A 12756-nucleotide genomic window follows, 5' to 3' on the forward strand; every position below is an offset into this window, starting at 1 on the left:
ATCCTCTGATACTTCTCCCATTCTTATTGATGATGCAAAGATCACTGCCAGAGGCTCAGCAATCTCCTCCCTCGCTTTCCATAGTAACGTGGGATATATCTTGTCCGGTCCCGGCGACTTATCAAACTTAATACCTTTCAAAAGCTTCTTTCTTAATGTCTATACACTCAAGTGTTTCAGTCCCCTGTAAGTCATCCCCATAATTGCCTATGTCCTTTTCACTGATGAATACTGAAGCAAAGTATTCATTAAGTACCTCCACTACCTCTTCCAGCTCCATGCACGATTCCACTCTCGCTTCCGAATAGCCCTATTTTCACACAGCTGATCCTCTTACTCTTCACATACTTGTAGAATGCCGTGGGGTTTTCCTTAATCCTGTTCATCAAGGCCTTCTCATAGCCCCTTCTAACTCTCTTAACTTCATTCTTGAGCTCCTTCCTGGCACCCTTGCGATTTTCCAGAGCCCTAACAGTACCTAGTTTCTTTAAACTTTCGTAAGGTTTTCTTTTCTTCTTAACTTGATGTTCTACATCCTTTATACACCATGTTTTTTTTTACCCTACCTCAAGAGAACACACCTTTCCCGACCTCCAGGGAACATATCAATGCAGAACACCATACAAATGGTCTCTGAACATTTGCCACATGTCTGTTGTGCATTTCGCTGAGAACATCTGCTCCCAATTTATGTTCCCAAGTTCCTGCCTAATAGGATCATATTTCCCCCTACCCCAATTAAATATTTTCCAAATTGCCTCTCCAGTGCTATGGTAAAGGAAATAGAGTTGTGATCACTACCTCCAAAATGCTTTCTCACCAAGAGATCTAACACCTGACCGGGTTCATTTCCCAATACTAGATAAAGTACAGCCCCTCCTCTAGTTGGCTTATCTACATACACTCTATCCTCGTTATATGCATCTTCGGACAATGCGGATTCACAGTTATGCGAGGAACCTATTTTACCAACATCTCCTTATATGTGTCCAAAACTCAGAGATATGCAAGGAGCACTGCTTGCCCACCAATACAAATCACGTGCGCATGCCTCACAGTCTCACTGTTGGGACGAGAGGCACCGCTTTCCCGCCAATACAAGTCAGGTGTGCGCGCCTCACAATCCCACTCCCGCCAGTCTCGCATTGGTTTTGGCAAGGTGTGGATGTGCGATCTTGCACTCATAAACTTTTGTTGGTTTTACCTACGGTGCAGTGATTTTGTGCTTGAAATATTTAACTATGCCTCCTAAGCGCCCAATGTCATGGTCCTGGGCCATCAGCCGAGCGGCAAAGAACCGCTTCAACACTTGAAAAAAGTTGGAAATTATAAATAGCACAGCATCAGGTGAAGGTAACACAGCTCTGGGACGCTACTACCGGGAACAGAATCTTGCCTTCAAAGTTCTTTTGTTGCTTGACAATGCACCAACCCATCCTAAACATTTGGACAGCATTCATCCTAACGTAACAGTACATTTCCTGCCGCCTAACACATCGCTGATTCAACCACTCGACCAAGGTGTGATCCACATTCAAGGCGTATGTTTTTTTTACAGCAAACTATCTCTCAGATGCTGCAAGCAACAGACGATTTTGAAAATCCCGGGACTTTACCAACGGTGAGGGAATGGTGGAAGTCAGAACACTTGGCACAAATGGCGATGGACATGGACCCAAGTTTAGAACGGAGTCAGCATTTCAATCGTCCCCTGCCATCAACCCTTCTTCCCTAGAAGCAAATTTATGTTGAAAAACAAAATGCTGCCAAGCAAACAACCCTCACTACTTTCTTCAAACCAGTGTCATCTCCTGCTGCTGGCAGTTCTAAGAGTTCTGTGAGTCTTCCTTCACCCCTTGCTGTGCTTGATATGATCCTGATGACCACAACCACCCACCTAATCCATGTAAAGCTGCCCAACACCACAACAACCACTCATCTCCTGGAGCGAACACACCTGCCACTGTTGGTGAGTACTAAACACCCTAGTATGTTAACTTTCTATGATATATTACATTGAATATTACTTTAAATTGATGAAATATAATATGAGTGTTGCCTTGTGGTACTGCTTTTCTGTCATATTGGTATGAAAATGTGAATACATTACAGATAAAACATACTTAGGAAGCCCTCTGGAACGCATCCCTATTTTCTCCATTTAAATAATTATTCACATTATGCGTCGACTGCGAGGAACGTATCCCCCGCATATAACGAGGGTAGGGTGTATTGCATCAGGAAACCTTCCTGAACACACCTAACAAACTCCACCCCACCTAAACCCCTTGCTCTAAGGAGATGCCAGTCAATATTAGGAAAGTTAAAATCACCATCACAACCACCCTATTATTATTGCACCATTCCAGAATCTGCCTCCCTATCAGCTCCTCAATGTTTCTGTTACTATGGGGGGGTCTATAAAAAACACACAATACACTTATTGCCCTCTTCCAGGTCGGGCAGCATCTGTGGAAACGAACAGTCAACGTTTCGGACCGAAACCATCTCCAATCCCTTTGGGGATGGTCTCGGCCAGAAATGTTGACTGTTTCCACGGATGCTGCCCAACCTGCTGAGATCCTCCAGCTTGTTTGTACACGTTGATTTGACCACAGCATATGCAGTGTACTTTGTGTTTATTGCCCTCTTCCTGTGTCTGACTTCTACCCAATCTAACTCAGTAGACAATCCCTCCATGAATAGCTCCTTTTCTATATCTGTGATTAGCAGTGCCACTCCCCCACCTCTTTTGCCTGCACTGTACAAAGGGCAACCAAGACCAAACCTTCTAACCTGTTTCTTTGACCTCAGCCTCTTAAGTCCAAGTCTGATGCTCCTACTCTCACTGCTGGCCTACTCCTAACAATGGCCGCCCCACTTGCCCCTTCTGTACTTTTATTTAATTCGTAGTGCTCTGCCCCCAACACTGATTGGACTTCTGGTATGTCCGAACACCTGCTTTTCTCCTTTTCTGCTAGCTTCGCCAACCTGTGAGTAACCTTTTCAAAGTGCTCTGCTCCCAATGCTGACTGGATCCTTGGAATTTGTTTCTTTGTACTGCACTCTTCCACGTTCTTTTGAACTTTTATCCCCAGTTCACATGAAAGATCTTTGATCTGAAACATCAATCCTGTTCCTCTCTATTCTATGTAAAATACAGTAGCACTCCAAGGAAATTTGGCATTCAGACTTTATGAAGTACACATATTGCTTGGTATGATAACCATCTCTACATCTTCTATTTCTATTTTCTTAGAATGAGATAGATTAAGGAAGATTGGTGTTGAAAATTGTAATTCTAGAAGAGATAGACATAGCAGCAACAGACTGACCCACTGTATTTTAGTGATCTGAAAGAACTCTGCAGTCAAGAAACGGACAGAATTGCTGAGGCTATATAGCTGATGCTTTAAAATGTATTACAACAAAACATCATGGACCAATAAAATTAAACTGAATAAATCGAGTTTAATCAACATTCAAACTATACACAGATACAGCTGAACAAGACAGTGTTGCTCTGTGGCCAAAGTGAAAAACGTTCAAAATAGGAAGCATAACATTCAAAATAGCGAGTAACATAATTCAAAATAGCAAGCAAAGAAACATATTCACAGGAGGAAAAAGAAACATAAATATAGTCCAAGACCCTAGGTGACAATGTCTGGCAAAATCTCCCAGCAGTGTGCAGACACATGCAATACATGTTCTATCTCTTGAACATGGAAGGCCAACACTGACAGGAGAGGCCAGGCCCCAGACAAGCGCTGAAGCCATGCTGTAATGCTTCCGTGTTTTCTCACCTGGTCTGCAGCAGCAGGCAAGTGTTAGGGTTAATGTTAGGGTTAATTCGAGACTGCCATTACAGGTCAGGAGTGGCTCACGTAATATTAGGGGACCGGAATGCGAGGGAGGGGGGGAGCAAAACTGGGGACCCCGCTACACCGAAACTACCAGTGTCACGCGATTCAGTAAACAAAAGAAACAGGTAACTCGTGAGTGTATGGCGTCGGGCCAATAAGATGGACACAAGTGCCCGATATTACCTAATATGTAGCGGGGGGTTGTGCTGGGGGGAAAAGGGATATAAATAAGAGCAGATTGTAAGGGGAAGTCGGAACGCGCCTTCTCCAGCGACTCCGTCGATTCGCTGTGCCAGTTACGAATTCTGCAATAAACCCAAGTTTTGTAATATTCCGGTGTTGGTTGTCTCTCTTCCTAAACGAACACAGGGCAGAATTTCAAGCCCAACACAAGTCCGAGGCTTAAGGCTTAGTCCTCACTACAACCAAGGCTACACAGCTCCCATGTCATCTGTTCCTCCACCAGACAAGAGTAACAGGCCTGCAGCACTTACATTATCACTATCCAACAGAGTCTTGCGAATGCAAGTCAAACGTCCAAGACAATTATACCGCACTGACTTTGAGGCTTCCGAGTAGCGGGCAGCAACACGCTCTGCTCTTCCATACACAAACTGCGTACCCGAACCAGCTCCTCCGACCGGCCCCACCACCAATACCAGTCCAGCTACTCCGATCAGTAAGCAGCTCACTTATGGATTAACCCTGAAGAACTCAAAGTTCTTGGAGTAAAACTGTCTTTGGATCGTAAAAAATATTACAAACAAAAATAGCACCATTGTTTGTATAGAAAGTAACAAGATTAAAGAGTCTACAGCAATATGGATGCTCAAATGGACATGGGTCAATTAACAGCTTATTAGCAATCATCTGCTTTAAGAATGTAGAATACAGTGGCACTTCCAAGGAAATGTGTTATTCAGACCACTACTCTTTATGATTTAAGAAAATCAGGAGGGCTAAAAGAAGACATGAGGTTGCTTTGGCAGTCAAGGTGAAGGATAATCCAAAGAGCTTCTACAGGTATATTAATAGCAAAAGGATAGTAAGGGATAAAATTGGTCCTCTTGAAGATCAGAGTGGTCAGCTATTTATGGAACCAAAAGGAATGGTGGAGATATTAAATGGGTTTTTTGCATCTGTATTTACTAAGGAAACTGGCATGGAGTCAATGGAAATAAGGCAGACAAGTAGTGAGGTCATGGAACCTATACAGATTGAAGAGGAGGAGGTGCTTGCTATCTTGAGGCAAATCAGAGTAAATTAATCCCCAGGACCTGACAGGGTATTCCCTCGGACTTTGAAGGAGACTAGTGTTGAAATTGCAGGGGCCCTGGCAGATATATTTAAAATGTCGGTATCTACAGGTGAGGTGCCAGAGGATTGGAGGATAGCTCATGTTGTTCCGCTGTTTAAAAAAAGGCTCTAAAAGTAATCCAGGAAATTATAGACCGGTAAATTTGACATCGGTAGTAGGTAAATTGTTGGAACGAGTACTAAGAGATAGGATCTACAAGTATTTAGATAGACAGGGACTTATTAGGGAGAGTCAACACAGCTTTGTGCTTAACAAATCTATTAGAGTTTTTCGAGGAGGTTAGCAGGAAAGTGGATGAAGGGAAGGCAGTGGATGTTGTCTACATGGACTTCAGTTAGGCCTTTGACAAGGCGGTTAGTTAGGAAGATTCAGTCACTAGGTATACATGGTGAGGTAGTAAATTGGATTAGACATTGGTTCAAAGGGAGAAGCCAGAGAGTGGTAGTGGAGGATTGTTTCTCTGAGTGGAGGACTGTGACTAGTGGTGCGCCACAGGGTTCAGTGCTGGGTCCATTGTTATTTGTCTTCTATATCAATGATCTGGATGATAATGTAAATTGGATCAGCCAATTTGCTGATGATACAAAGATTGGAGGTGTAGTGGACAGTAAGGAAGGTTTTCAAAGCTTGCAGAGGGATCTGGACCAGCTGGAAAACTGGGCTGAAAAATGGCAGATGGAGTTTAATACAGGCAAGTGTGAGGTATTGCACTTTGGAAGGAAAAACCAAGGTAGAACATACAAGGTAAATGGTAGAGTACTGAGGAGTGCAGTAGAACAGAGGGATCTAGGAATATAGATACAAAATTCCCTAAAAGTGGTGTCACAGGTAGATAGGGTAGTAAAGAGAACTTTTGGTACATTGGCCTTTATAAATCAAAGTATTGAGTATAAGAGTTGGAATGTTATAGTGAGGTTGTATAAGGCACTGGTGAGGCCGAATTTGGAGTATTGTGTGCATTTTTGGTCACCAAATTACAGGAAGGATATTAATAAGGTTGAAAGAGTGCAGAGAAGGTTTACAAAGATGTTGCCGGGACTTGAGAAACTGAGTTACAGAGAAAGGTTGAACAGGTGAGGACTTTATTCCCTGAAGCGTAGAAGAATGAGGGGAGACTTGATAGAGGTATATAAAATTATGATGAGTATAGATAGAGTGAATGCAAGCAGGCTTTTTCCACTGAGGCTAGGAGAGAAAAAAACCAGAGGACATGGGTTAAGGGTGAAGGGGGAGAAGTTTAAAGGAAACATTTGGGGGGGACTTCTTCACACAGAGAGTGGTGGGAGTGTGGAATGAGCTGCCAGATGAAGTGGTAAATGTGGGCTCACTTCTAACATTTAAGACAAACTTGGACAGGTACATGGATGAGAGGTGTATGGAGGGATATGGGCCAGGTGCATGTCAGTGGGACTAGGCAGAAAAATGGTTCGGCACAGCCAAGAAGGGCCAAAAGGCCTGTTTCTGTGCTGTAATGTTCTATGGTTCTATGATTCATACTTTGTACAAATTTCAAAATTTCAAATACTAGAATGATATAAAATTTGACAATGTAGAAAACAGGAAGAAAATTATGAAAGACAAATGAAATGGACCTACACATAATAGATCAAAAAGGATGAAGTAACACATTTTGACATAAAAGAATCAGATAAGGGAATACAAACAACACATAATTGGAGTGCAAAAACAGATAACCTTGAGAGAGAGATCTAAACCCTTGAAGGTAGAAAAACATGAAAGACAGCATACTTGCAGGAAGAGCATATGGAAGTTGTTCTAAACCAAATACAAATACCAGAAAGTTTATGGATGCTGGAAATCCAAAACAACACACACAGAAAGCTGAAGGAGCAAATGCCTTAGCTGTGATAGGTTATTTAGCTCCGGGCATATTTTATGAAGGATACCAAAATCCTGGAGAAGATGTTTACCAGAGTTACACCATGGATAAAGAAATTATGTGAAGCTACAGACTGCACTCTTTAGAGCAGCTGGTGAAGAAAGGGGTTTTTGATGGAAGTACTCAACATGATAAATAAGTTAATAAGGTACATCAAGGGTAAAACTACTTTAAGTGGGAAGTGACTAAGATTCTCTTAGACACCATCCCTGACCACCCACCAAAAGGTAAACAGTAAAATTTGGGTGATTTATGTCACTTCTTGATACAGTAGTGGAAGTTCATAAATAATGATCAAACTGCAAATTGATCATTAGCACTTCAGTAGGCAAGTGGCAAAAACTAATTACAAATAAATAACTAAATGTAGAATCACAGGCTAACATTCTATAAACTGAACAGTTAAGAGGTTCAAAACACTTTGATGTGAGACATAAGTTTTCAGGCAGTTGAGATTTCCTCCAAGCTTTCAATCTTTTTAGCAATTTCTTAGACTGTACACACCTTTCTCCCCCCACCTACTCCCCCACCCTCCACACCCACAAGCCATGTTCCAGAATCCATCCCTTTCTCTTAGTTTCAGGGCCTAACCAACATTCCCAATTTCATAAAGATATTTTGAAAACAGCTTGCCTCCACTTAATTCTTACTTTCTGTTTGATTAGATCAGACTATTTTATTATCGTATGCACGAAGCTGCAATGAATTTCCTCTTGGGCTAACCAAATCTTCTCAGAAAATGCATACACTCATGAGTTATCTTGATCAATGCATAAACTCAGTGCATTCAGACTGCAATTCAGTTTCAACAACCTTAATTTGGTCTGAGATTAAATTTAGGTTCATGAAACTATAATAAACCTTGGTGCAACTGCACTGGAGGACTATCTTCAATTTGGATGTAGGAAGTTCAGCAAGCATTGACTAAACTGCTTCCAAGACAGCAGGTTTGCCATATCAGGTGCAACTGAAGGTCCCTGAACCAATCCAGTGGTACACCACTGGACATAGGCTTCCAGTAGCAAAAACAAATGTTTATTTACATTCTCTGCCTCATATTACCAATTTGCCATGGGCCCCCAGCTTTTGAACCAACTACCCCCCCCCCCCATTTCTTATGTCCATACCTATATCACATGATTAAAAGAAACTATTAGCAAGTAAGACCAGTTTACAGATCCTCTTGAGCCAACAGATCAGGTTTTATGGACGCAGGATTTATTAGGTAAAACAAGTGTGGTCAGAGTTGGTCACCACACTACAGGAAAGAATGAGATTGGACTGAAGAGGGAACAGAGGAGATTCACTTGGGATATTGCATTTCAGCTACGATGAGGGAACACATAGGCTTGATTTACTTTCCTTGGCAAGCTCATATGGATAGGTTCTTGGTGATCGGCATAGACCTGGTGGGCTGAAATGCCTGCTAATGACCAACTTCATGAGTAACAGTCTTCCTACACCATGTAATCATACCGCAATCTACTAGTATGTACTACTATAGCTTTGAAATTATTAACATTATTATTTAATTATTTATGGTTTTATATTGCTATATTTCTTCACTATTCTTGGTGCGGCTATAATGAAACCCAATTTCCCTCGGGATCAACAAAGTATGTCTGTCTGTCTGTCTGTTCATCTTCAATGCTGAATGCTCTAATTAATGCCATCTTTACTGTATTGGTACAGTGATAGTGTATATCCAAAAGTAATAGGCACATTTGAGACTGCAAGCTGTCTCATAGCTTCTAATTGGCAAAAAGCATATTAATTTGGTGCAATGTGAATAAAATTTTCAAAGACAATAGGCAAGGTGTGGCAAAAGTTTGAATGGAACCATTCTTCAATTCAGTTGGGACAGTAATTAACCATAGCAGGAAACAGGGCACATCTGTGATATATCCTCCCACATTTTAATTAACCAAGCTCAATTGTTACCTGTTTTTCAGTAATTAGCAAAATACTGAATATTTTTTCTGTACATAATTGCTTGGTATTTGGCGTCAAAATCATTCTTCCCAGTTTTTCACTTTAATACAACTGGTTCAAGCAGCATAATTTCTTAGCCTACAAAATAATGTTTCAAAATGCAAAAGGAATTTTAAGTAGTGGAATATGGAACAAGGCTGGAAGTTAGCCATTCAAAGATTAATTTTCTATCTGTAGCACTACATCTTTTTCTAGGATCCTGAGATTTTCCAGATGACTGGCAGTGCTCTGCCCTTACAATTTGTGAGAACGAAAATTGAATTAGCTCCTCACATCCAATGCACCCATTTCACAAACAGAATCCTCTTGCCCAATAACGAAATGGATTCAAAATAATATTTTAATATATGAAGAACATCCCACACAACTTGGCGATGCTAACAATTTGTTCCAGATATAATCACAGAGACTAAAGTTGAGTTGAACAGGAAAACTTTCTACTTTTAAAGAGAGAGATATTGGCCAGACAGGTTCAGACAGCACTTGTGAAAAGAGAATGTTTTGGATCAAAAACACTTTGCCAGAAAACATTAGTTCTAAGTTGCAGAGAAGGAAGTAGAGAATCGTCTAAAAATGAATAACTCTGCTATGGTAATGCAGGCTTTCCTTGGGTAAACCATGTGGGTAAAGAAGAGAGAAATAACAGGAAAAAAAAACAAAACTTGAAAGCTACAGAAAGCAGTGCTTTCTGCAGGTCAGACTATGCTAAGTGAGGAGACGTTACACTGTAAAGAGCAAAATAGCACATAGGTGACCCACAACCAACTCTTACAGAGAATTCCCTATCCCATTCCCACTTTAACCTTCCACTGTGGCTTCCTGAACTGCTCTGACAAGGCCCTAACATAAGCTTGCAGAACAGCATTTCACCTTCCATTTGGGCACAATGCAGCTACCTGGATTCAATATCAAACCTAAAGCTACAAGCCACTTATTTTCACTGCTTGTATCAAAATTAGCCAATGCTCAACAGTCATCCAACTGATAACGACTCACATTTTTCTCATAGCCTGACCTGGTGGGAATTTCCAGTAGGTCTACATGCTACACCTAGCAATTCCCTTATTAAGCTAAAAATCAGTTAATCTCAACAGTTTATGCTCACAGCAAATCTGTCATCCTATCAGCAGTGTTCAGTTTGGTCTATCCAACTCCTCTGCAATTGAAAACCAATTTATCTTCCCCCATTTCCAGATGTCTTTCATCTGAAACACTGACTATTTTCACAGATACTGCCTGACATCCAGAATAGTTCCAGAACTTGGTTCTCCTTTCAGATTTTCAGCATTTGTAGTCTATTTCACTTTTATTGACAGAGCTCATCACCAAGTCGCTAAAGGCATAGCCTAAAAAAACAAGTCCCCTCTCATGCCTGCTCTGTAATTTACAAGTTCAAAGTAAATTGATAATTAAAGTACAAATATGTCACCATATACAACCTAAGATTAATTTTCTTGTGGCATACTCAATAAATCTACAGAATAATAACCATAATAGAATAAATGAAAAGCCACCCAAATTCTGCATTCAGCCGGAGTGCAGAAGACAACAAACTGAGCAAATACAATAAGAAATAATATAAATAAATAGGCAATAAATATCAAGAATCTAAGATGAAGAGCCCTTGAAAATGAGTCCATTGATTGTGCGGACATTTCAATGATGGGGCAAGTGAAGTTGAATGGTTATCCCCTTTGGTTCAAAGGCCTGATGGATGAAGGGTAGTAACTGATGCTAAATCTGGTGGTGTGAGTCCTGAGGCTCCTGTACCTTCTTCCTGATAGCAACAGCAAGAAGATAGTACTTCATGGGTGGTAGGGGTCCTAATGATGGATGCTGCTTTCCTGCAAGCGTTTCATGCAGATGTGCTCAGTGATTGGGAAGTCTTTACCTGTGATGGACTAGGCCATATCCACTGCTTCTTGTAGGTTTTCCATTCAAAAACATTGGTGTTTCCATACCAGGGTGTGATGCAGCCAGTCAATAGACTCTCCATTACACATCTATAGAAGCTTGTCAATGTTCTAGATGTCATGCTGAATCTCCATAAACTCCTAAGAAAGCAGAGGAACTGCCAAGCTTTCTTCATATTTTCATTTATATATTGGGCTCAGGGCAGGTCCTCCAAAATAAAAACACAGAGGAATTTGAAGTTGCTGACCCTCTTCACCTATGATTTTCAGGTGAGGACTGGCTAATAGACCTCTGGTTACCCTCTCCTGAAGTTAATAATCAGCTCCTTGGCACCACTCAGCCAGATTTTCAATCTCCCTCCTATATGCTGACTCATCAACACCTTTGATTTGACCTACGACAATGGTGTCATCAGCAAACTTAAAGTAAACATTTCACAAAACAATCAATACCAGATATCACATTGGAACACAAGGAATTCTAAAAATTAATCACAATCTTAGTTACAAAAAAAGTACAATTTGGCAAGTATAGTTTTCATTTAACACATATTGTCATCTTCATGTCAAAAGAATCAATGTAAATTAAGTATTTTAATAAACATGGTGCTTGAAAATATACTCTTCAAATTATGTTGTTCTTTGAAAAATATTGCAACATACTCTTGATTAATGAGAATAATAAGTACCAATGGAGCGTATTTAAGAGAGCTGAAAAGTCAAAGTCAGTCACAAACCACTGGTGTATATACAGGGGCACGCACATCAGAGGCTCCAAACAGCTTTGTCCTGCTGATATCCATATTACCTCCAGGCAAAGCCTACTGCATCTGGTATTTCTAAATACATACATACATTTATTTATTTATAGCAACCATTAGTCACATCTGAATTTTTGCTATCAAATGTGAGTGGATACTTCCAGACAAATATTAAAAGGCAATGAGGCAACTAGTTCATGTGCACAAAATCAAGAACTTTGAGAGAACAAGACCTACCTGGATGTTGAACTGGTCCAAAATTGCATTGAGTTCTTCTTTCTTAGTGGAAACTAAGTGTCCTTCAGAAAGAAGATAGACAAATAAAAAAGAAAATAATGGCCGACTAAAACTGCATAATGAGCATTAAAAACCTTCAGTAAAAACCAAAGGAATCTAACCTTACCATTCATCCTATCCAAAAGTCTTCCATAACATCATGAGCCAAATAGTGCTGTTGTAGCAAGAAATTTGAGGGAATGGCTGGTGTTTGAAACACCAGTTAGTGGAGCCTTTTCTTAACAAATGCTGGGTAAGGCTGACACGTTATTTTAGTGAGTTAGTTTAGACCTGGTAGAGATCAAGAGCCATTCATTTTGTGGAAGAAAATTCTGAATAAATGGTTAAAATATCTGAGTTCCTAACGCCTTGCACCTTCCTTTAATTAACAAACCATATACCTATTGTTTGCCTTAGTGCATAACACATCTACGTAAACAAGATGAAGATAGTGAAGGTCACAAATTGTGGAGAGGACTCTGGACTGTCAAGTCTCTGATCATTAAGAGGTGCCCAGGTTTTCCTTCACATGTCAGGTACTAACATGTGAAATAAATCAAGCCTTTGTACTTTAGTGAACATACCAGATTTAAGGATATAATAAACTTTCTATATCATAAATAAATAATTACCATTCAGCCTTGGGTTCTCAGAATGCTTGCAATAATCTATCCTAGTTTCAAACATGAATAACAACCTACCTCTGTGTATCGTGGGAAGACAAGGCAGG

At 40.5% G+C, this 12756-nt stretch overlaps 1 protein-coding gene across 1 annotated transcript in view; it reads right to left on the reverse strand.

The window, feature by feature from the left end:
* The window catches only part of LOC140733514 (structural maintenance of chromosomes protein 6-like), an 82589-nt gene that overhangs the window by 45520 nt on the left and 24313 nt on the right, over positions 1 to 12756 (reverse strand). Inside the window, exon 6 of the mRNA XM_073056947.1 lies at positions 11984 to 12049. Coding sequence (XP_072913048.1) covers positions 11984 to 12049 — 66 coding nt within the window. The remainder of the gene's footprint in view (positions 1 to 11983; positions 12050 to 12756) is intronic.

The sequence above is a fragment of the Hemitrygon akajei genome, chromosome 9, assembly GCF_048418815.1.
Source record: "Hemitrygon akajei chromosome 9, sHemAka1.3, whole genome shotgun sequence".
Lineage (NCBI taxonomy): Eukaryota > Metazoa > Chordata > Chondrichthyes > Myliobatiformes > Dasyatidae > Hemitrygon > Hemitrygon akajei.